The following is a 25,485-nucleotide window of genomic DNA, read 5'->3' as shown; positions in this document are numbered from 1 at the left end:
CCGTGACATCTTACAGGGCAGAGAGGTGAGACTAACCGGCCTGTAGTTCCCCAGGTCTTCTTTTTACCCTTTTTAAAAATGGGGGGTTCCCCTTTTCCAGTCAGTGGGAACTTCACTGAACTGCCACGACTTCTCAGATATCATGAATAGTGTTTTTGCAACTTCTTCCGCCCATTGTGTGGATCTCATCAGGTCCCATCAGCTTGTGCACCTTCAGATTCCTTAGATGGTCTCAAAACTGATCTTCTACAGTGGGCAGTTCCTCATGCTACCGTTCCCTGCCTTTGCCTTCTGCAACTTGGGCAGTGTGGCTAGACCATTTCCTGGTGAAGACTGAGGCAAAAAAAGTTGTCAAGTTCCCCAGCCTTTTCCATATCCCAGGTGACCAGGTGTCCCATTTCCTTCTAGAGGGGGCCCACATTTTCCTTAGTCTTCCTTTTATCACTGTTATACCTATAGAAGGCTTTCTTGTTGCCCCTGATGCCTCTGGCCAGATTTAATTCTGTCAGGGCTTTAGCTTTCCTAACCTGATCCCTGGCTGTTCAGACCATATCTCTGTATACCTCCCAGGCTGCTCATCCTTATTTCCACCTTCCGTAGGCTTCCTTTTTCTGTTTGAGTTTGTTCAGGAGCTCCTTGTTCATCCATGCAGGCCTCCTGGTGGTTTTGCTTGACTTCCTCTTTGTTGGGATGCATTTCTCCTGAGCTTGGAGGAGGTGGTCCTGGAATATTAGCCAGCTTTCTTGGGCCCCTCTTCCCTCCAGGGCTTTATCCCATGCTACTCTGCCAAGCAGATCCCTGAAGAGGCCAAAGTCTGGTCTCCTGAAGCCCAGGGTAGTGAGCTTGCTGTGTGCCCTCCTTGCTGCCCTAAGGACACCAGCCCCTCCTTGTTGGTGAGAACAGTGTCCAGCATGGCACGTCTCCTTGTTGGTTCCTCTGTCACTTGGAGAAGGAAGTTATCATCAATGCAAGTTTATCATAGGTTTATCATAGAATTATAAATCATATATTATAAATCATTCTAAATATATCATCATTATAAATCATAAGCTTGTCATAAAATTTGTAAGTGACTTTGAGTTGAGCAGCACCACGAGCACTCCTGTGCAGCTGCAATGAATAGATTTATCATTTCACGTTAACGTTACCTCAGAGCTATCAGTATCCTACACTTAATAGTTAAGTTTGTCAGAAACTTTTTCTTCTTTTACACCTTCCTACTATTTTCAAAAAGTCTAATTACCAGAGATGTGTATTTTCTCTGTTTTTGTTTTATCTGTTTTCTCACTGCATCTTCTCTTCTTTCGTGTATTCTTTCCCCAAGCAGTATGTATTGCTAAAATCTGAAAATAACTCTAAAAAAAGAAACAGGAATCACTTCTATGTATCCCCCTCTTATTTCTTCAGTAATCACTTAGTTCTAATTTTAGGACAAGTGGCATTTTTACCACTGAAAAGGTTTAATTAGTTCCTGGTATTTAGCAATGCCAAGGTTATACTATGTTTTAATTTTAGTTCCATGCCTACTTTTTTTCTTTTCCAACTTCATTCCAAGTCTCAATTTGCCTCCTGCCAAATTCTTGACCTGGAATAAGTTCTGTGTTAGTCATCTGATTCACTTAAATCCTACTTAAAAAGGAGCTGTGTGTTTAACTCATCTACACGACTCTTACTCTGGTTTAGATTATGGTACCTAATCTAAGAACTCTTTTACTAGCGGAAACTAATATAGCTCATTGTAAGTGATTTATAAAGTGCTCATTGCATTTTCTCTCTGCCAAGGCTCCTCTCAGACTGCTCTAGTGTTGGGAAGTCAGAGCGTGTTCCACCAAAACTCTCATACAATTAGATTCTCCACGGTATAACCTAATATGGCAAACAGGGAAAAGGGATTATATACAAGCTTCTTTATCCTAAATTTTTACTGCATGTTCTAAAGTCTTCTGCTTATTTTTTTAGTCTCTGTATTGAAAATTCAGCCATCATGTACACACCTAAAAAACACTTTTCCCAACTGACGAAGAATGCCTGAGCCATTGCACTTCACTTTGAAAGCTCTAATTTTGATAAGAAAACCAATGGCGTCTCAAATAAGACAATATATTGGAAGAATAAAGTTATCTTTATTAAGCTGTAATTTTATTGCAAATAGATTGAGAAGTCAGTGACTCCTAGGACAGAGCAGCAAGCTCCACAGCTGCAGTTGTGTAGCAGAGTAATGAACAAATCTATAAATACTAAATTGATAGGAATGAGCACATCACTAATTCATTAATTCAGCATTGTCTGAACAGTAAATTTCCTTATGAATTTGCACTAAATGAAATGTATGCAACTAGAAAAACTATCACCTAGAGGTCATCCAGTTAACACAAAAGGCATACAGCTCAGAAGGAGCGCCATAATCTCTGTGGTATTTATAGAAGACGCTCCTATTTGCATATTTTACAACCCAGAGGGTGCTGCGTGAGTTTTCAGCTGATCACTGGATATCCAATATCATTGGTATAACTCAAATGTTACAAAGCTTTTTAATGAAATCGCTAAGAATTGTATTGTGTTTGCCCAGTGTGTTAGCAGAACGCATGTTATGCTCCTTCTGATGATCCTGAGATAACATGAACTGTGCCCTTCAGTTGAAGTGCACGGTTTGCTTTCTCCCTTCATAACACGGTTGTATGTCATAATCAAAATAACACTTGTTTTAAAACATTTTGAGACCAGTGGCCATTTTGCTTTCAGACGGCTTTGCATCCACGCTTGAGCCCAGAAGATTTTATATTTACTTACCATATTCTAATTGTCCCTCCTTCATACATATGCTCTGCTGTAAGCATGCATTGTTGGATTAATATTCCTGATGCTGAATATGACTGATGAGGTTATTGCTGTGTAATGTATGAGCGGAGGAGAAGCAGACAAAATAACTCATACATTCTTAATCACATTAGGACTTACTTATTGTTTCAACTCTACATTTTAACCTTTGAATTCCACAGCGGGAAATAGCAAAAATTAATCTCATATGGCAGTTTTGAATATCTTGAGATGCCCTGGCACCAGGTCCTTCTCTCTCCAAAAGTCATAATAACGTTTAACCTTGCACCTCAAAATACAGGAGGACTGAAATATCTTGGATTTGAAAAATAAAATTAAAAAGCCCCATTAAAAAAAAAAAAAATCAACAGCAAAACTCAGAAACTCATACATACAAAATGTTAATACATTTCGTAATGTTCTTCATTTTTTTTATATAGATACCTTTTACAATAAGAGCTAGAGTGTCCATTTTAGCACTTAAATACTGTTGCGTCTCTCCCTCATCAAGCCTATTTGCATGAGCTAATAAAAAATGCGGAAACTGGGCACCTAATTATCTATACAGGCAGTAGGAAAGTGTTAAAACACTTCACAAAGGGCGATCCAGAAGGCCGCGTTTTGCACAGAGAACTATCTAACCAGCAAGAATGCTAAGCACAAATAAATCCTCCTTTTCTCCAAAGCTTATGAATGTAGTATCATCGATTGAGGAGGAGGTTTGAAATATCCTCTATGCTGTGTCTGTGTACTGTACAAACATAGAAGGAAGTAATCAAAATGCAAAGGCTGGAATTTGCACAACAAAAGAGCCTTGTTCATGAATATGTAGGAACCTGTGCAAACCTCCGCTTGCACATACACACACGGAGCGTTGCAGAAGCAGAAAGGGGCATGTTTTCAAATGTTTGTGAGCTTCATTTGTTGTGGGGAGCTGTGATTCCTCAGCTTCAGCTGGCACACGTGTTTATTCTAAAGGTCATTTTAGTGTCTGAACAGTTGTCTCTTGTATGTCATGCGTGAAAAACGGCAATGGAAGTTTTATTTTTCTTTGTCCTGGACTTGATTATATTGGAATCAAGTTGAGTATAGCATGACTACTGGTCACTACTCGTGAGCTGAGGAAGCTGCTTTAGCAGGCTGGGCTTGGAAGGTTTGCCTAATATCTGCCTAATCCCCCCCGCCCTGTTCTTTCAGATAGTGTTAATTCATTGTTCTCACAAAGGAACAAACTCATTTATAAAATACCTATTGACATCTTTGTATTTAACTTTACTAAGATGTAGCTTTTCTGGAGGGTGAGGGCACCTGGTAACTTCTTTGCTTCAAAAGGAGGTCAAAAGAGTCATTTCGGCCTTTACTGTCAGTCGTAGATGTATAGCGGTTCCAGAAGTAATTCTGTATTTTGGATATAGTAATGGTGTGAGAGCAGAAAATCTAGTGTGGAAATTTCCATGGTGGTTGTTTTTTTCAGTGGTGGTATTCTGGCTTTTCATTAGTAAGTTGAATGCCATTACCAACGGAGCTTTATATATACGTATATAAAATATATGTTTCCAAACATACTTATATGTGTGATTTCAGTGTACCAAGGACTGTGTTGGAATATCTGAGTAATTGTGGAGGTTACTGACTTTTTAATATTTTTTTTCTATTGCTGTAGTTTTTTACAAATTTTGAATGCAAAACTCAAAAAATAATCATGAAGATAAAGAATGCTTTCATCCATTAACTTAATTAATTAATGATTCATTATGTTATTAATTAGAAAAACAAAATTTTCTCTTCTGTAAAAAACTATAGGTAAACAAAACCAAGACAATGATATTGAAAGTAAATTAGTGAGGAGTTTGCATTCATTTGCTTTTTGTGTTAAAATGATTTTTTTTTTAATTTTATGTCCATACAAACCAGAGAATACCTAGGATATTTTGGCTCAAACCTTTAAAACATGCTAAAAAACTCTCATATAGATTCTTCACCACTTCTCAACAGCTGCACCCTTAATGAAATCCAAGTTACTTTTTGTAAACATTTGCTGCTAAGACAGATACACACATACACACACACACGAATTTGTTCACAGACGTGTAAAATAATATAAAATGTGTTCTTCCCAAAATGGGCATATAACTAAATGGGAAGACCTGAAAAAAACTATCAAATCAACCATTCGTGGGTTATTCCTTTATTTTTTTTTTATATAGTGAAGGGATACGTGGGTTGAATACAAATCCATGTGATAAATTTCAGGTTTTGTTTTCACAAAACATTCTGCTAAGGAGAAAACAAGTCTAATAATTGAAAACCATGTCGCAGCCCTCTTAGCATTATCATATATTATGCCCCCCTCAAGTCTTTTATTGCAACTATGTGTCCTCTCACTCTAATTTAAATTAACTAAAAACTATCAAAATATTGTCACATCATGGAGAAGGAGCGCACTTTACACAAGGCACCTGCTCAGTAGCATTCTGGAAAAGTCAGGCTATTTTTGAGGTGTGCTTGACTGGTCCCACAGGCTTCTTTAATCTTCTGCTTATTTATAAGGTACCGAAGCAAGGTTTGTCCCTTAGCCCCTGTTAGAGGAAATGCTATTAGCTACTGTGTCCCTCCTAATAGTACTTCTTTGCTATCACGGTAAGTTATTACTATTATTGCACTATTAATAATGCTGTACTCTGTGGTGTGTGATTTATTTCTGCTGTGAGTAGTCATTTGTCACATATTTTCTAAAAAGCTTCCATCTTATTAGACAGAGGGGAGGGAGAGGCAGCATCTAATGGAATCCCTCAGTCTCAGCAGCTCCAAACATCGTTTGATCTTTCTGACTTTATGGAAGAAAACTCAGTACAGTGCTATAATTCACCAAGATGCTTCATCTACTTGATTATCCTGTCAGTGGCCGAAAAGTCAAATATAACATTGCACTCACATGGCTTGCTTGAACCAGTGCAACAAAACAGATTTTCACATTTTAATTTTGGGTTTTTTTTTTTCATTCTCTGGCCAACTTGGAAAATATCCCTCCTTTAAAATGTTACTTTAAATGATCCCTGACGCACTTTTTGAAAACAACATTTTGGGATGAATGACAGGAGATATTTTATTTTCCTGAAATGTGTGCTATTGCGGCTCAAATTTCATGAAGTTGACTATAAAAATAAATAAAAAAATATCACTTATTGCAAAACCAAAGCTGCATTTATTAGTGTGCAGTATTTAAAAACTCATAAAAATTGAAACTGTTTGACCATACGTATCATTTACTGTCAGGAATGGGATTGAAGGGCAGAAAACTTTATAGTTCAGGTGATGATTCAGTGGAAAACCCTGAAGTTCTTTCAGATGATGACTGAGGGTGCCAAACCTTTATTTAATGAAGGAACAAGTTGGATCATCTATCTTTCTGGTGACTTACTTATCTGAGAGTACTGTCACTGCCACCAGAGAATAGAGTGACAGCAGTGATGCAAATCAACACTGGTCTGGGGAGGACCAGGGCATGAGTGTGCTAAAGCTGTTTTGCACACACATTGGACAGCGAGTGGACCATCTTGCTGGGGCTAAAATAAACGCAAGGGATTGATGAAAACAGGAGCGGAGGAGGTGTTTGTTTGTTTTGTTGTTTTTTTTTTTGGGGGGGGGGGAGACAGAATGGGCTAAGTACATGGAACAGGAGGAGATAGGGATGTGGTGATGAAATACATGGGTTGGTAAGACAGAAATAGATAGGGAGGGACTTCTGGGTAAAAGCAAAAGGTAGCTGGTTTTCTGACAGAACACTGTAGCAGCTTTTGGAGTATGTGTAGCATTTTAGGAACATCTAATCAGAACGTGTGGAAGATCTGAGCAAAAAGTAGCAAGAAGTGGTTGGCCAGGGTAAGTGCTTGTCATTGGCAGAAGTTGACAACACCATCTCAAATATTTCATTTCACGGGTACTTTGCCTTTTTATGGGAGGATTCTCTAAGCCCCGTTGGAACAATTTCTTGGAGAGAAACAAAGAAAGATGAGTATAATTAGCTCTCAGCCTTAGAAGTGCAGATGAAATGGAGGGCGGCCAAGAAAAAAGTGTTCAGTGCATGTGGAAGTAGTGTCAAATAGCTGGTAAAAAGGACCATCAGAGAAATTAGAGCAGAAATAGTAATACACAGAAATAGAAATGTATATTAGCATTCATCTTGAGACTAATATTCTGTCTATGGTATGAAGGATACCTACAATATGAATCTTCCAGAGTGAGAAAACGAGGAAATAATTCAAAAGACTTTTTAAATGTTACCTAGGATACTATAAATGGTTTTAATGGCATACATGAAATAGCCACAAACATGCCCAAGCTATCATGTGTAAATGTCCAGGGTGGCATGGTCACCTTTTGCTGCATGAGAACCATGACTATCCATTATATATTATTCTCTACATAAGGGATTTTCACCCTTTCTCATCTGCCACCTATAGTGATTCCTTTTTGGATAGCTATATATAAATGTTTGATGAAGCCAGTAGGCATTGCATCTATAGTTCATGGATTTTTTAAACCTGGCATACAGAATCATGGACAGAAGGGATTGACACATTCCAGTGTTCAGAGCAGTTCCACAGCTGTTTTAAATTTCTCATAAAAAATATTACTAAGGCAGCGTAGAAGCCTAAACTCTGAAATATTGAACTAGAGGAGTAAGCTCCAGTGCAAAAGTAGCTCGTTAGTGTTTTTTCACAGCAAAGGACGATTTTTTTTTTTCATTTTGCTTTCTAACAATGCCCCAAGTTCCCTGGGAAGAGAGAGGGCATGCTGTGCTTAAAAAATTTATGCATTAAAGAAGATGCGATTCATACTTTTAGATTCTGCTATCCCACATTTGTTTTGCAGTCTTTGTTTTTCCACTCTTCTGGTGGACTTGTCAAGGTGCATTTCTTGTCAATTAGTAGCATCTCGTGCTATGCAGAAAACTGGTCTGAGGGAATATTTGCCCAGAACAGATGGTGGCACGTACACACAATGGCCACAGTTCTTGATATTCTTACTTAAACCTTTTTGTTTTAAGCAAAATCCTCACTAAATATAGCATAAAACGTGTCTTTATCCAGTACAGCATCAATAGTTTCACACAGGATTCCTAGCAGATATTCAACTAAGAGAACTTAATCAGCATAACTGATTGCTGTTAATCAGAGGTGGACATACACATTTATCAGAACATCAGAAAATGGCTAGCCATTGCATCCCATGAAGTTTTAGAAAGAAGATTATATGATAAATGAGATACGGGCTATTCTTAGAAAATATGCGTGGAGCCCAAGTTTGTAACTATAAACTAAATACTGCTTTCTGCTTAATTTTCATCCTTTTGTATGCTTTTCCTTTTTTCTGCATGATTTGACACATGCGATTCTTTGTGATTATTTTCTTTTGCAGGACTCTTTTGTTGTATCTTTGTTTTATGCTTCTTTTATCCACTTGTACCTTTTCCTACCCTCTTCCTTGTGTAACTGAAAGGAGTTTCTTCTTTTATTTAACAAAATTTTACAAAAAATATTCTGAGTGTTCTCAAGCCCTTATCAAGCTGCTGCTTACCTGAACACAGACTACAATTGATTTTAGCTATCAGGCTAATGAAAATCCTTACAGAGAGTTTTCCCACTGCTGGAGGCGCTATCACAAGGATATTATATACAGAGTCAAAGTTGGAGTCAGAGATGCCAGGCGAATGCAGCGCGAGTTGTTTGATCCATAACAGAATTGCTGCTGTTTGCAACTGAGAGAACAGGGAAAATCTGTCTACTTCATTTCTGTCTGGTTTATATCAAAGAGGAAAAGTTGAACTAAGTGGGAGGGAAGTCATGTTTCCTGTCTAAATTAAATACCATCTGTAGAAAACGGGTGGAAGTTCAATGAATGTTTTATACTTGTGGTGGGGGCTGTACATTTTCTGTAATTATTTTTTGATGTTATTATTGCACATCCAGTTTACCACCGAAAGCTTATTTGACCGCTTGTGTCTGTATGCATCTCTAGTTCAAGTTCAGACCAGAAATGTGGTCTTCAGCTAAGATCTTCAGTTCTTACTGTCAGCACCTGAGAAATACACTTTCTTTTAAACAAATCCCTGCCCTGTCTCATCTCTGGTGCTTTTGTCTCTCCCAGGGGTTGCTGCTGTGGCAGGCTGCTCCCAAACTGGAGTTGACAACCTGCCAGTTTTGAGATTAGTGTTGATGAGTCCTTGGAGATCATTAGCATATGTTAATTACTCATTACTGTATGTACATAGCATGGTGAGTGTCTCTGAACCAACCCTATGTGCCCACAATATTTGCATATGACTTTCTGAAAATTCCTCTGTGGCCGCAGTGGTCAAAGCAGTAGCTCTCATACCTTGAAGATGAAGACAGTGACATTGAAAGAGGACAGCAGTGCTTAAATCCCCATCACAATAAAATTGTAGTGTACTGAAAGTTTCAGAGAGTGGCATACCATAAATGCTTTAAGTGGCCAAAACCATTATTGATGGTGCATTTAAAAGGGGAGGGGAGGTGGGCAACACTTGAAATGCTTTATTTTGAAGTAGTTAAAGCTCAGAAAACTCAACTTGGAATACTCATTGTGTTCTCTTCATCATTTCTTTGCATTTAGTGTGTCCCACTTTTGAACAAAGAGAACACAGCATTTATTTTCCATAAACTGGGAAAACAGGTGTTTTGAATACACATTATAATTAAGTGTGACTAATTCACCTTTTTTTCCTGGTTCTATGGTTCTAAACCTGGCTCTATATTAGTTCCTTAATAATTTTTACCTCTATTGTCTTGATATTATTCATCCATCAAAAATGGTAATTGTGTTCATTCGTTCTTTTTCGGCCCTCCAGAAATTTTCCCTCCTCTCCTTAAGTAGATGTATTCTTATACTTTGATCAAAATGCAGGAAATACCTGTTTCCTACGCTTGCTGTCAAAATAAAAAGGAGAGCAATGACACAAACACAGTATCTGCCTGCATCGTGGTAGGTGCACTGTGTTTCCAACAGCATTCAGTGCATAGATGAGAGGTTATTGAAGCATTGTAGGACAAATCCTCTTGTAGATCATTTCAAATGTGGTCCTATGTTAAATTCTTAATATTGTATTTCTTGGTATGTGCAGATGCAAAACTGTTTTTTATTAATTCTTTCTAGCTTAACTTTTAGATTGAACATAGTCAATTACTCCAAATATTGTTGGCACCTCTGCAATAGTGTCCAGTGTCATAACTTCTGAGCACCCCAAGTCCTCAAAGATAAAGTAATGTGAACAATTTTACCTAGGCATATTAGTTCCTTGGCTGTTACTATGCTAAGATCTGTTACCTGGCAGATGCCTCCTTCTTACAAAACTTGTTACTTCCTGAGAGAAGATTGAGTAGGTTCAGAATTGTGTCACTTTGTGTTCAGAATTAATTCAGACTCTTGTGAGTATCATCTAAGAGGATTTCCATCTTTAACACCCTGGGCAAGGAGTAGTCCCAAACACCGTGGGGACTTTAGGGCTCCAAAAGGAAAATAAAAAAAGAAAGGAAAATAAAGATTCTGGGCCACCAAGTTTTATTGCTTCTGTTGTAGCAAGCAGTGATGCGCTGCCACTGAGGTCCTGTATTATTACACTATCATTTATTTTAACCAGTAATGGCCTTATTTGGGTTTTATATCTAACATTCTTGTATTTGTCAAAGTCAACAGTATTCATGTAGATTAATTTTGCATCACCCATGTTCTGCTGCTAAAGACAGTGAGAGGAGCCGAGTAATATTGTTGTGGGATGTGTTTGTCTTCATTGGGAAATAATAGCTTTTAACAGGGTGGCAGAAGTCCTATAGCAAATGTCTGTATTTGAATACGATCCCAGCTTCCAGGACTTGGAACTTACATCCCTCTCGTTCAAAAGTGAGATGAAAAATAATAGCCAAACCATGATGAGTGAAAAGGTTTAATCAAAAAAATTTAGCTGTTCGTAGTCTTTGCAATCTCTTTGTTTTTCTCAGACCAATGTTTTTCATTGGTCTGTTTGCTGTACAGCCAACCGTAACTGCTGCTTCTGTGCTAAAATGATAATAGTAATATATGAGTTCTTGGTTTATCTTTCACAGAGCTGGTAAGAATAGATACTCATCCAAGACACTGTTAAATAGTATTTTATCATTATCAACAAGACCTGAGCTTTACAAACTAACATAACTAATTCTCCGACAACATTCTCATGTTTGTTCTATTACTTAAACTGTCAAAAATGCAAATGTCTTGTGTATTTAAGAACATGTCAACAGTTGGTTTTATTATCCTCTCTTTGTTTTTGATAAATTCCCTATTTGTGTAATATATGTGATTTTTTATTAAAAAAAAATAAATGTTAAAGGGACAAAAGTCTCCATAAAGTGGGTTGTTTGCATATACATATGCATTAATTACCTACACTGATTTTTTAAATAGTATGAACTGAATACTCACACAAAAGGGTAATTTGCATGTGCAACCTAGAATCCTTCTTACTTAGACAAGATAAAGAACAAAAAGCACAGTTCAATCTTCCCAATCAAAATCTATAGGTCATGTTTTATGAAACTATTCTATAAGCAGGAAGAGACAAAAAATTGTAGTTACAGTCATAGTAAAGTATTTGGGATTCAACTTCTTAGACTCCAGAATACCACATCTCTTATTGACTATAGTTTATTTTCTAGGGTCTAGGAAATAGAAAACAGAGCCTCTGCGCAACATGTTGCTATCTTTAACTCTTCAGCACTAGTTACATTTATCCTGATAAATCAAAGTAATTAATATAAATAAGAACATTTTCATGAGAATAGATGGGAAAGCGTGGTAGCAACCAAATAAAAGTGGTCTGAAACAAGTCCTAAACAGAATCCTCCTTATTATCAAAACTGAACTTCAGGAAAAAAACTAAAATACAGTTTTTTCCACTGTGTCTCATGATGGACGGGGATAAACCTGGTGGAAATTAATTACAGTGCTAATGGACAATCATTGATAAAGTCCAGAGAAAGACACAGTCTGCTTTCTGCACTTCCACTAAGCAAAAAGTGGAAAACATCTGACATGCAGGAATGGGTTAGTGTCCCTGACGTTTTAGCAGTGTGATATATACCCTACTAGTCTAAATGTGCTATCACAGAGGGCAGCGCAGAGACAGTGATTGTAAAGGCAGCACAGGCAATGAGAAGAAAAAATATCCCAAGAGGCATAATTACCACTAGAACTGTACAGAAATCTCTCCCATCTGACAAAACAAATAAAAACATGTTTTCATGAGAAAATTTTTGTTTATATTATATTATACCACTTAAATGGTCATTTGGTTTAGGCAGAAAAAGAAATTATCTTATCATGAAAAAACACTATTCTCACAAAAAATCTCCCTCTTAGAGGGAAAATTTGTAGGGTAACGCATCTCTGTTCAGAAAGACTGGCAGTGTATTCATCAGACTAGCACATAAAATTTTTGTTACTGCAACTGCATATAATATCTTTAAAAGATGTGCAGCTATCATTTGGAAAGTATCAAGTCCTCTAGGAAATATTGGAGAAGGTCTGCTGGATTCCTCTGAGTGATGAAATCCCAGCTACCTGGCAGCAAATTGTCACTCATTTCCACTCCATCTCTCAGCTTTTTACTTCTCAGAATTGCAAAATGTTGCCATAAATGGTCTTATTAGGAAAGCTGCTTTAATGGCATGAGGGATTCTTTAGTTCTTTTAGTTGAAAACTCTGAGCATGACTCAAGAAATACAAGATCTGACCTTGAACAAATCTTCAGGGCTCAGCTCCATGAGCAAGTCACTGAGCCATATCAGAGGTGCGGTAATACTCCATGTTCCCTATATTAACTCAGGCCAAATTCAAGGAGATTCCACCTGAGAGAAAGCTAATTTAAGATTAAATACTGCTATCTATATCTCATGAGAATGTGCAAGAACAGTGGAAAGTTACCCACCTCAGCTGATGTTCAACAACATGAAAATAAATTTTATGGAGGAATGTCTATAGCCAGCAATTAGTAGATATCATGCATAATTACTTTTTCATGTTGTATATTCTTGCCAGTAAATAACCATCATTAACGGGGGCAAGCAGGTGCCTCACATATCAGATAATTTTCATTATTTGCTTCTCAGATCATAAAATTGCTGGGATATCCATTTGACACCAGATAAAACTCTGCCATGCTGATGGCAAAGGATGGCAATATCTCACTTGTTATTCACGTAGGGTATGAGTAACAGGCGACACACAGAAGATTGAGAGAGTCTGTGTCTGCTTGTTCTGGATGCTGCCCTTTGTATTTTTGCTATGCTTCAAGTTGGCAATTTTCATTTCCCTTTCACAGATTTTTCATAGGACATTTTTCCCGCTGTCACCAGCCTTGCCTCAGCTTTAGGTCTTTCTAATCATGCCTGCGGCTGAAGGTCTATACCTGAATTAGTTACACTTTGTGCATATTTCCCATCAAGTGTCTTCTCTCTGCTTCACCCATGGACCTTTCCTAGGTCCCATACATATCCTATTTATGTAGTTATCTTTTTTCTTATTGATTCACCCCCAAAATGTATCCCTTTTTGGCCTGCCTTATTGTAAGTTAGGTTTCTTATCAACATTTTCTTATTTCTTCCTCTGCTTTCCTATCATTTCAACATAGAAGTTGACTTACAATTTTATAAGAATGTACATAGTTTATTTTACAGTTGTTTTGATAACTATTCCTAGGTATAAAGGGAGCTTTTTATCTAAATATGCCCCAGCCACAAAGAGCTTATTTACTTTCCTTGCCTTTTTTCCATTTTCTCAGAAAAGAACAACTTTGGGAGGAAGGAAGCTAGCATGTGTTGAAGGCTGGAATGAGCAAAGAATTTGGACCCTCAGGGGAGCTTTGCATTCATTTTATAGTGAGGTCTGCCGGTTAGCTAGCCTGTCTTTAGTGTATGCTATGTGTAACGTCCTTGCACACAAAGAACAAACAGGATTTCTGTCAAAATGGCTTAGCTCAAGTTGAGATAACAACAAACAAGGAAAGAACAAAAGTTAGATATCCACAAGAGAGATAGTGTTTGTGTGTCTCCACTGATAATCTAATTAAATTGGAGGCAAAATTGCTAGTTTCCACCACTTTTTAGAAAATCAAAGCTGTAGCAACACACAAGATAAGTGTCTCAGTTCAGAGTTAAATATTGCATACCAATTAGTTGTTTCCTGACTGACAGCCACAGCTTCAAGGCTTTAAAGAAAGGCCATATTTTATTGACCACTGGCCTTGTGACAGTAACAGGTCTGGTCCCATATGTGGCATCTGACTACCTTCTTCAGCATACAGGAAATAAGCACCAGCTGACTTCATTTCTGAGCCTTGAAGTGCCTCAGTAAACAGCTTCACTGTTTAAAGGAAATAATTTTTCACACATCAAGTGTGGACTATGAAACAGCAGTCACATCCAGTAACTTTTAGGCCTCTGATTACTGGACAATACCCATTCATGATCTGTTCTCATTTAGTAATTTAAAGTCCTTTTTTTTTTTTTAAAGAACTAGAAATGCTAAACCCAGATAGTAGCTATTTCTTATATATTAGTTATTAATAGCTATAGTTATTCATAATAATTAGTTATTAATAGTAAAAATTAGTTATTAATAGTAAAAAGTTTTTATTATATTTTTTCAGTGCCTATTCAAGGATGTTTACTTTTTTTTAGTTATTTGTATGCAGTTTTATATACCTTTAAGTAATGAATTTACAAATCAGCCATTATTTCTTTAATGCTAAATTACTTGTAGGTAAAAAGAAATTGTTCAAATCCTTTAAAAATAGGTTTAGGTGTATGAAGAACTAAAACTTTTTGTTACAGTTGTCATTTATCCCTTATTTTAAAACAAGGACTTATAGCAAATAATGTTTCTGAGCATCTTAGTTTTCAGACAGCCTTCATTTTTGTGCAAATGCATTTAGTGAAATGAAGCTGACGTGTCAAATTCTTGTCCTCTTCTGCAGCTGCTGCGTGTTGCACTGTTTATTAAACGTCTAAATGTTTCAACCATGACATGAGAGCATGAACCTCTATTTGGGAAGAAGTGACATTTGTAAATGGTGGTCAAGTCAAGTCAACAAAGTTTCCTTTTTCAAGGAAAGTCTGCAAGGTTAATATATAGTATTGATTCTGCTCTAAAAAGACTGAAGTTACTGTAGTGAGCAGAGGCAGTGGGAAACCATTGTGTAAATTTGGGAAACGTTGTATAACAATCTGGCAATACTGGTAGGAAAATCTCTTTGGCTTGAACAGAAGCCCTACGTTTGAGTACAAGCAAGAACTTTCACTGTTGTTCTCTGAATCCAGTTTGTCCTGGGCCACAAACTTAGCTCTCACCTTCTCCCCATTCCTCCCCTGCACTCTTGAGCCAGATCTACTAACAATGATGGTTGTGAAAAACTGTGGCAGTAAGTAAACAAAATTACAGTGATTTGCAACACAGTTTACCTACTGGTTTAATTATCGCCCAGTTATATCATTCTGTAATAATACAGAAAAAAATGCACTTTCCTATTTCAGTCAAAGCACTTCATACATTTTAATGCATTGAATTCTTAAATATCCTAAAGCACAGGTTAATGACATCCCTGTTTTAAAGTTTGAAAATGCAGAAATAAAGAAGCTAACATCAGCATTTTTCAAGCATCCACAGAATGTTAAGCCTCTCATAAAAAAATTAAAATATACAAAATCAGTGAAATTTTTTGACAGTGAAGGTCATACTGAGTTGGTTGGGCTGCTATCAAGTTTTTTTTCAAGGGAAAAGGTCTAAACTCAAGATTTTCACCTGAATAAAACACTAACATCTTGAAGAGCTGAACAGGAAAACTTCACTATGGCAAAGGGATTGATCTCCTTGGGAGACAGATCACTAATAACAAGTTTAGGTGTTTTATTCTAACAGTTTTTGCCTTTACACAACTCAGATGTGCCATTCTTGAGGCCTTCATTCTTGAGGCCTTCAAGTCCTGTTAAACTTCTAAGTGAAGTATTCAGCACTTTAAAAAATGGTGCTCATAATTCTCCTCCACTTCCAGTTTTGAGCAGGTGTGTACATGTCATCCATCATTAGCCAGGGAAGCCCACAATGCGGATGCTGAGAGGTTGCCATCAGTGGCTTTCCGATGTTGGCATGACATGACCACCATGGTCACCCATTGTGGTTTGGAAGCAGGACCCCGTGGTGCCATCCTGTGCATTGGTTGAGGTGCTGGGGTGGTGCCACATCCCACACCACTGCCTCCACCCGGGGCTCAGGCGGGCGGTACGGACCATGAGCCCATCGGCAGTGGTGGTGGTTAGGTTTTGCTCGGTCAGAACAAGCTGCTTAATTCCCGAAGCTTCATCATGCCCCGTTGCCTGCTCCCTTATTTTTATCCCTGCAGGATTTTTCATTCTCTGAAACTAACAAAAAGATCATATTTTTCTTCAGTTCCTGAAACCTCGTCATTTTTTCCAGCCTTTCCATTTCACGCTGTTTGAATTTTATTAAGATCTCTTTACACAAAAGCAGAGTACCAGCTATATGATGCCCTGAGGGATCTGAAAGGCTGTTGCCATAACGTTGCAAAACTCTGGAGACGTTTTATTTCTACCAGAAGCTCTTTGGAGAATTGTGGCTAAAGATATAAAATATCTTAAATGTTTACAGCGGGGATCTTGAACTCTGTTGGAATTTAATACAAAAGCTTTTCTTTTTTAATCTATTAATTGGCACACCACATTAATGCTGATCAAATAATGCCTGGCTACAAAGTTTATTGTATTTTCTTTAAATCTTGAGATGGAGAAGACTATTTTTATTCCAGAATTATCGATAATATCCATATGAATAATGTTGTGAATCGTCTATCCTTAAGACCATGTCTTTCTTTTCAACACCTCAGTTGATCATTACTAAGTATTTTCACCAGGTATTTTCCAGAAGCACCTCGTTTTATCTATTTCTGTCTCCAACACTTTCTGTTCTTCCCAAACACAGCCATGCATAAGTTCTTTATAGGAGGCTCACTAAAGCATGTCTCCTCCAGTGAACAGGCAAAGCTTTTGTAAGTGTTAAGGTTTTATTATTACATTTTCAAAAAGCTGTAATATAACAGTGTGTGTGTGCATGCATGTAATATAGCAGGAGACAAATTTAAACAACTATTTAATTAAACAATATAGACCTATATGTTCACTTGATGGGAAGATATTTTGTAAAATTTAATGTATGAATAATCATAAAGAATCTGGGATGCAAGCTCTAAAGATACTGATATTTAAAAACCTGTTCGAATGTTAGACTGCTCAGGGCACATTTTTCTAAAATGCTTTGCAATTCTATATGCCTCAGGATTTCTGGGGCCATGCTGAAGGTGCTGGGATATTAAAAAAGTTAGATGTCCTTAAAAATAATGTAAACAACCAAAACATTAAAGGAATCTGGTATTTTAAGGCAAATCAAAAATCTTTCTATTGCTGAAGGATGTTATACATCAGTGACTCAAGTGAACAATATTCTATCACAGATAACTGAAAATCTTTACAGGAAGTATCAGACCAAATAAAAACAATTTTTTAATTCCATTTCTAAAATTGCAAGAAGTCTATGAAAATGCAGAAATCAGACACTGATAATATACGGGAACTACTAATATAAATATGTCAAATTGCACCACCCTTCAACACCACATATATCCTCACCATAATTAATAATCTAACATTGTTGTCTACTCCCATTTTCTGTATTTCCCAGCCCCCTTTATCGTATTTACCATTGACCACTCTTCTTCCTCAGAATAATGCCAAACAATATCATAGATAAAAGCAGTTGCTCTCTCAAAAGAAGAATGTAAATTTTATTTCTGGGTTGGTTGTTTGTTTTTTTCCACAATCTGATCTTCTTATACTACAGAAATACTGTTCCTATTTTCAAATAGACTGAATGGCTTTTGTAATTGTCAAGATAGCTTTAGATGCTGCCTCACATAAAGTACTTACGGAGACAGTTATAAATTAACCCTCTTAATGCTGTCTTTCAATACAGCTTCTTTGTAGTAATTAGCCATAATAGTGTTTTTAATTGGTCGATGTTCTCTTAAAATGTCAACTTTTCAAAGTCATTATGTGCTATGTACTTCTGGCATCAATTGGTTAAGGGAATTAAATTTAGCTCCCACTTACCAGTGCAGGCAGTTGAAACAATGCCGGAAATAGCTGACTGTATTACCTGAATTTTTTATTCTATGATAAAACTTCTTTTTCACTACCCAGATGATGATTAAAACTGAATTTAAAGGTTATGTTCACAAAGTTCTGCACATCTCTTGGAATATGTCTCTCTTCAATGGTAAAAATAACTGCCAATGTTCGGAATTCCAGAGTTTAACTACAAAAGTTGGCATTTTCTACTGCTTAGATACAAATTACACAGTACTCATCTTTATTTTCCTTCAATTCTGCTTAAATCTCACTGCAGGATGTGTGACACAGGAGAAGGGTTGTTCACCTTTCAGACACGAGAAGGAGAAATGATATATCAGAAAGTCCATTCTGCGACGCTGGCAATAGCAGAGCAACATGAAAGATTAATGATGGAGATGGAGCAGAAGGCACGGGTAGGTTCCTTTCACCAAAATCTTTAAACTTATAAAAATTAGTAATGAACAACAGTAGTATGGAGTAATAGCAGCCCGTGGGTTCAGCCGTAATGATGGTATTAGCTCTGTGGCTAAAACAAAACAGACTTTTGGATTTATGTATTTTCATGGTCAGGGATTTTCAGCACATGCTGTACAATGATCTGTTGTTGGTGTCTTTTTGGAATGGTGGGTACCATTAAATACTACATCCATGGTTACCTTCTTGAAAATTGTGGCTCTGTTACTCAAAGATTAAGCCTTTAGCTGAAGCCAGCTGTGAGTTGGCTATCAACGAGTAAGTGTTAATTGCACCTCACGGCCTCACAGGTGGAAAAAAAAGTCCAGTATAAACACACAGCAGACATGTTCTGGTTTTCTTAGCCCCAGAAAGAAAGGGCTAAACTATTATAAGTAGCAATGCAATGTTGGTTCAAAAAGAGCTGGGGTTTTTTTATTTCAGGTTCATAATTTCCAGTTTGCACGAGTTATCTTTAAGTGACTCCTGAAAAGTTTGGAGTTTTTTTAAGACAGAAAGAAAAAAGAATGTTCCCTGTATGCTTAGAAGTAGAGAAGGTCTTAAATGATCATTCTGGAAAGCTAACTTTCAACTGTGGTTTGAAGCTACCTTTATACCCACCAGAGAGGAGAGGTATGGGGAGGTCAGGGAACCTGGTCTGCATACTTTTCTTCTCAGATGACCACAATTCTCCACATATATTTGTCCCTAGACAGAGATTTCAGGGTAACTGCACCATTTCCAGTGACTCTGTCTTCCTCCCCTTGTCCAAATTGTGTGGGCCCACAGTCACACAAACATGACTTACATGATCCTCTGCCCCCGCGCTCACTCACTGTCAAAATATCTCGCTCACACTCCTGAGAAAGGCTCTTACAAAGAGCAACTCAAGACCCCAGTATTCAGCTCCTCCTAATTACTCCCCAGATAAGTCTATCTTCCTGTATTTATTGAAAAAGAAACTTGAAAAAGACTTTGATTTCCATGTCAAAAATCTGTTATGTCGAACGCTCCCCTCAGACTCTGCATGTCTTTAAGAAAGAGCTGAGAGATGGGAAGCCATAAAAAGTTACTTTTTTTATTGGTTTGTGAAGAAAAGTAGATGAGTTTTTCAATAAAACTAGACAAAGTAAGAGCATTTCCACAACAGTTGAGATGCACAAACTTTCAGCAGAAAAAGCAGGAAGAGGAGAGTTCACAACTGAGTTTAAAATAAGGTTAGGGGCACAGGAGCAATCGCTGGAAAGTCCGAGACAAGAGAGATGATAAAGTAAACAAAAAGCATGTGAAATAGTATAAGTGCTGGTAAAAAAACCAACGACATTCTGCTGGGCAGAAAATGATTGCAAAATAGTCCAAACCCAGGAAAAAGCATCATTATAAATATGTTTGCTTTTAAAGCGTCTGCACCGGTAAGAGAAATGAGAACATTTTCATCCTGCTGTAATAAGTGCTTAGACCAGGGTCATACGGGATTTTCCTTTCGTGGAACCACCATTTTCAAGTCTTCCACCTATCGATTAGCAGTCATTTCCGTCCCGCCATCAGATGACTTCCTTGAAACCTCATTTATGAAGGCTGTGTCCAGATGGTATGTAATACCAAACTCTGAAAGCAGGTTGAGAAATAGCGATGACTCATCAGCCCCGCAGTGCTCAATGTCCTTGGCTCCCGGATGAGGCTGCGCTGTGGTCTGCGGAGGGAGACGGGCAGAGGCTGCTGTGGGCTGCGTAGCAGCTGTGGGCTGTGTAAAAGAGGCTGAAAGATCTGTTTGATTTTATAGTTCAACAAGTAAGCTCATGTAGTTTTGTTTTTGGAAGCTCGGCTGCTCCTGACTGGGGGGGTGCTGAACTTTTAAGGAGTCATCGGTGTCATCTGCGGCATTTGAGCTGTATTCATATTAGAAACAGAATCTGAAGATATTAAGTAGACTAAGTATGTGTTATTTTCCTTTTAACAAGTGTAATTGCTTCTCCAATATCTAAATCCAACAGTTTCACCAAATGCCTATGTATATTTTTTCCTTAATATCTGAAATTGAAATACAAGCAAGAGTATATTTTTTAAATCAGGAATCTTGAGGCCATAAATGTCTTTTAAAGTGTCTTTAAAATGTCTTTAAAGGCCATAAAGTGTCTTCCCAAAGCTTGACCTTTGATCCTTTGTATCTGTAGCTTTATACTTAGGGCTTTTTGCTTTCCTGACCCTTTCTGTAATGAACAGCTCATGTTTAGTATTATAGAATTAAACCTTTTTTTTTTTTGTAAAAGTGAAAATGAAAGAAATTTTTAAAAATAAGAGAAATGTAATGGTAATCCATTACTGTACAAATCAGAAAAAGGGAAGAAACGTAACAAAAATTCCATCCTTACTTCTTCCTTCCAATCTTTAGAATCTATGTATTAGAAAGGACTCTTGAATATTTGTGTTCTGTCCTAAATTTTAATATATTTTAAGTAATTAGTACCCTGAAGTTTCATTTAAATTTTTCCAGATTATGACAGGTTGCAATCCAATATTATAAAAAGTGAATACAGTTTGTAAGGGAAATCAAAGCGCATTTTTTACCAAAGCAACCTTGATGATTAGTTCTCATAATGAATACACAAAGTTCATTGCCTTACTAATAAAAAAAGCAAAAGGACACGAAAGACACACACAAAAAAAAAAAAAGGCCAGAAACAAATTCTGGCAGAAGACAAAAGGTAAAATTAGTTACTGCTGCCAGGGACTTGTCAGATAAAGGTATTACAAGCAGCCACGGGCCATATTTACTCCATTTATGAAGGTCTCTGCACACAAAAATGCTGCTTCAGAATACTAAGCAATAAATTCATTTTTATTCTAAGAAATCCATTGCTCAAGCCAAGTAACATGCTGGATAACGCTGTTAAATAGAGAGAGACATGAGAAGGAAACTAATTCTTCCCATTATCTTCGAAAGGGCATGGACTGGAAGCAAAATTGTTCTGTGGAAGCCAGTACAGTACCAAGTCTGCCTCCTTGTCATCACAAGCTGGAGAAGTCCAGTCAGTTTAAGTAGGCAGGCATGTGCCCACCTTCGTCTTCTGCCCATTTGACTTTCAAATTATAACACTGAAAGAAGGATGTGAAACATGGGGTCAGTAGTCACTGGCATAGGTTATGGGTTTTACTGCGATCAAAGCAGACTATTTTATTTAAACGTTACAACGAAGTACACAATAACCTAATATAGCTCAGGTGGTCTCCTTGACTCAGTTTGAAACGTTAAATTGGCAGAGTGATAGTGTTTTATGCTCACTTTGTTTGGGACAATATCAAATTTGGGCCAACGCTAGTACTTAAATTGAAATTCTTTTCAGGGAAATTGTCTGTATATTCATTTTTTTCAGTCTTCGTTTTTTTAATGGATCAGATTATACAGATGATAATTTTGTTTTGCAGGTGTTTTGGAGGGAGGGGGCAATATTGGAGTGGTTTTTCAGTGGTTTCACTGTATCAACATAACAAATTAATTAAACAGAGCAATGACTGGCTTTCATTTTACACGATTTTTTGTGCTGTTTTGTTACCTGTATGGGAGTGTCAGCAACTCTGGGTTTATCATCTGTATAATCTGCATTCTTACATACCTCTTATCGTGCCCCTTCCCTCTCCTCTCCCCTGTTTTATTTTAAATGTAGCATTTAGAAATCTGGTTGGATTGGCAGTCTGGAATTGCAAAAACAAACAAACAAATAAAAAGTGTTAGCCTCAGGAATAGCATGTATCCCCACTAACTCCAATCTAATGTTGAGCTGAGCATGGAAGATGCACATGTGAGTGTCTCACAGACAGCTCTTCCATCCCTCCCCATCCCCAGGCTGGGCTGCAAGATCCTTCCACTTCCCCTCTGTTAGCTCAGGTGCTTGTCTCACTCAGGGAGTCAATTCAGTTTGCCAATTTGGCAAAAAAAAATCTAGCTACACGGAATAGGATTCTGCAGGGTTACTGAGCTGAATTAGTTTACAGAGGCAGCAGTAAGCCATTAGATCTTCTCAGCGGTCCCGTCCTGAGGAGAAAAAGAAAAAGAATAATTCACCCTCTGTAAATGGTGAGGGTTCTCCTCCTTGCAGTCAGTAGATGATGTTGGTTTTGATGATCTGTTTTTAAAGAATCTCAGTTAAGGTAATTTTCACACACCAGCATATGAACACAGCTGTTCTCAGCAGCACTTGTCTATCTAATCTCTACACCAGGATGACAACATGCTTATTGGCACATGGCATTGGAATTTAAGACCTGATTTTCCTCCCTAATGCCAGCTTTGATCTCCTGCCACTCAGCTTCCACTGAAAACACTCCTGATGTAACTTCTGCACCCACTGTTCTTCAAGTGCATAAAATGAGGGGTTAAGAGCTGTAGATTTCTCATGTTATGACTACACATATGAGGTAGGCACGCTAAGGAAATAGTCGTACCTTTGTAACCTTATAAATTACTTCTTCCAAGAGCTGCCAGTAAAAACCTACTATGTAATCTCAAAAGAATAAAAAATTACAATGTGTAAAACAATAATTCTAAATAACATAGCACTAAAGTCGATGTTAACCAGCTGAAGTTAATCAAACATCAGTAAGACTAAAGTATAAATGCATGAAGAAATGATAATAGCACAAGTTTCACAACTTATTATCACAGGAAATTTTCTATGGCACTTGTTTTGCTTTAGACAGCAGAGCTGTAAAAATAATGTCATTTTAGATTGTGATCGTTTTAACATTTACCAGAAGATAAACGCCTTTATGAAACACCACATCTGTATATTTCTCTTCCATTCTCATTATTTACAAGTCTTGTCTCTAATATTCAATGTAATATAAATGAATGAGTCATCATGATAGATCTCTGTCATTTAAAAAAGATAATATCAATGAGTTTATGTATTTTTTTAAAAAAAATCTTGTTAGGAGGGAAATGATGAATGTGCCAAAGACGACAAATATCAGGCAGTAGAACTGGGCTTAAGGAGAGGTTGGAGAGGAAAATAGCTAAGAAATAAGCCTGCAAGTCATTTAATCTTTGTCTTTCTTATCTGGAGCAGAATGAGGAGGGTAACAGTATTTCATAGGACTGGTCTGAGGATAAATATGAATTACAGGGTTGTCAGGCATAGTATTAATAAGAATGTAAAAGGAATGAAGAATATCAATGTAAGTTGTCTTAGACTCAGAAAAGAAAAAACAAAACTCTGAGGCTGGAGAAATTAACAGCATTAGTTTCATAGTGAACTTTTAATTTAGCTTTGCTCTGTAAACAAGTCTGTACTGTGTATTTCTTCATGTATTTTTAATCTGATCACAACCTAAACACAAAGTCATAGTAACATTACAGGATCGAATATCATCAACAAACACACCAAACATTCTAAATTTTCATTTTAAAATGATGGTTTCAATTTGAATTATTCTACCTTTGCCAATGCATCTTCAGGGCTTTGTCTGGTTTATGGTTGTTATTTATGTGTGTGTGCAATGGTTTACCTATCACCTATTATTTTCAAACTGTGCAGTATCGGAAAAGCAGAGAGACACTAGTGGCTGCTGCCGATTCAATAATTGTATAAAATGTTTAGTTAAAATATACGTCTTTTGGGCTCCATTTCAGCACTGCAATTTTCTTAATATGGAAAAGCTCTTTTCTGTTGTAATTCTGCCTAAGTGCATTTGTGTCAAGTCAATACCTGGAGGAGAAAATGGAGAAGAAAATTCCAGAGTTCATCCGTAGATGATCCCATGTCATGACACATTGGTCTCCCAGTACGTTTTCTTCTGTTTCCAAATTATGTATAAGCTCAAGTACTGAGGTTCTGAATAGATATGATTATTTATGAACTCATGTGCTTTATGTAAGCTAAAGTATAGCCTCAGGTCAGTTATTCATGCAAATACTTAGCTCAATATTGTTCTGTATTTCTCATCTACTGTATGATGTTGCTGTACAGTGTTTGTTTAGAAACTGTATAACCCTGTAAAAAGCTGACTGCTTTATTGCAGTACACAGTAGGTGAATTGTTTACTTGGTTCACACAAATGTTGTGAAACTTATTTCAATTACTGGTCCTAGAGGTCTTTGAAAGTTACAGGTTAAAGCTGAAATAGCCTTGCGGCGCTTTTGGCAGGAGAGGACTTCTAGAGCAGTAAAGCTCACCCTTCTTTGCAGTGGGAACCGACAATAGGAAATTGGGAGTGTTCCGCTGCAGGATCTGTCTATCCACTGGCAAGCCATGACCAGCTGTAAATATTGCCAAGATTAACAACAAAACCAAGAATGCTGACTTCTTCCCACCCACCCCCACCCCAGGTCAGAATCTGTGTACTTTTAGGTTTGAGTTTTGTAAACCCTGTTCCCTAAGTATCCGTAAATTCCTGCAGAGTTATTGGTTCATTAAGCACATAATGACATTCTTCCTGACTCTGATTTTTCTGTGAGAATTGTTTTTAAGAATTTTGCCAGGCTTTTTGTTAGTCCTCGGGCTCAGAAAACTATATGTACTTTGGTGAAGTAAATCCTGGAGTTTTGTCTCAAGTTTATTCCCAACTTTCACCACTTCAGAAGAAAGTAGGGGCGGGGGGGGGGGGGGTGGGGGGGGATTGTAGACCTATTTCATTGGCATTTTTCCAGGGACTATTACTCATACCCAGTAATAGACACTCAAATACTGCAGAAGTGTTCAAAAACTGTGCAGCGGGTACCATTCACTTCCTAAAAGAAAATACTTCATCCTGCCATGAAATGTGAACTTCCACAGCCATTAGAGTCCCCTGCCTATTCCTTTTCTTAGCAAGTTCAGCACCTTTTTTGCTCTTCTCTTCCCCTGTCAGCTGCAGGAGTCTACTGTCTCCTATACGGTACCTTGCAGGCAGTGAGAGGATGAGGTGCAAAGCCCGGCATCTGCAGGGGACGCTGCAGGTAGCTGATGTTACTGAATGTTTGCTG

General features: G+C 37.4%; 1 protein-coding gene across 1 annotated transcript in view; it reads left to right on the top strand.

The window, feature by feature from the left end:
- The window catches only part of DOK6 (docking protein 6), a 160,202-nt gene that overhangs the window by 71,858 nt on the left and 62,859 nt on the right, over positions 1-25,485 (top strand). Inside the window, exon 6 of the mRNA XM_009889077.1 lies at positions 18,346-18,484. Coding sequence (XP_009887379.1) covers positions 18,346-18,484 — 139 coding nt within the window. The remainder of the gene's footprint in view (positions 1-18,345; positions 18,485-25,485) is intronic.

The sequence above is a fragment of the Charadrius vociferus genome, unplaced genomic scaffold, assembly GCF_000708025.1.
Source record: "Charadrius vociferus isolate BGI_N301 unplaced genomic scaffold, ASM70802v2 scaffold65, whole genome shotgun sequence".
NCBI lineage: Eukaryota > Metazoa > Chordata > Aves > Charadriiformes > Charadriidae > Charadrius > Charadrius vociferus.
This window is presented reverse-complemented; position numbering and strand designations above follow the sequence as displayed.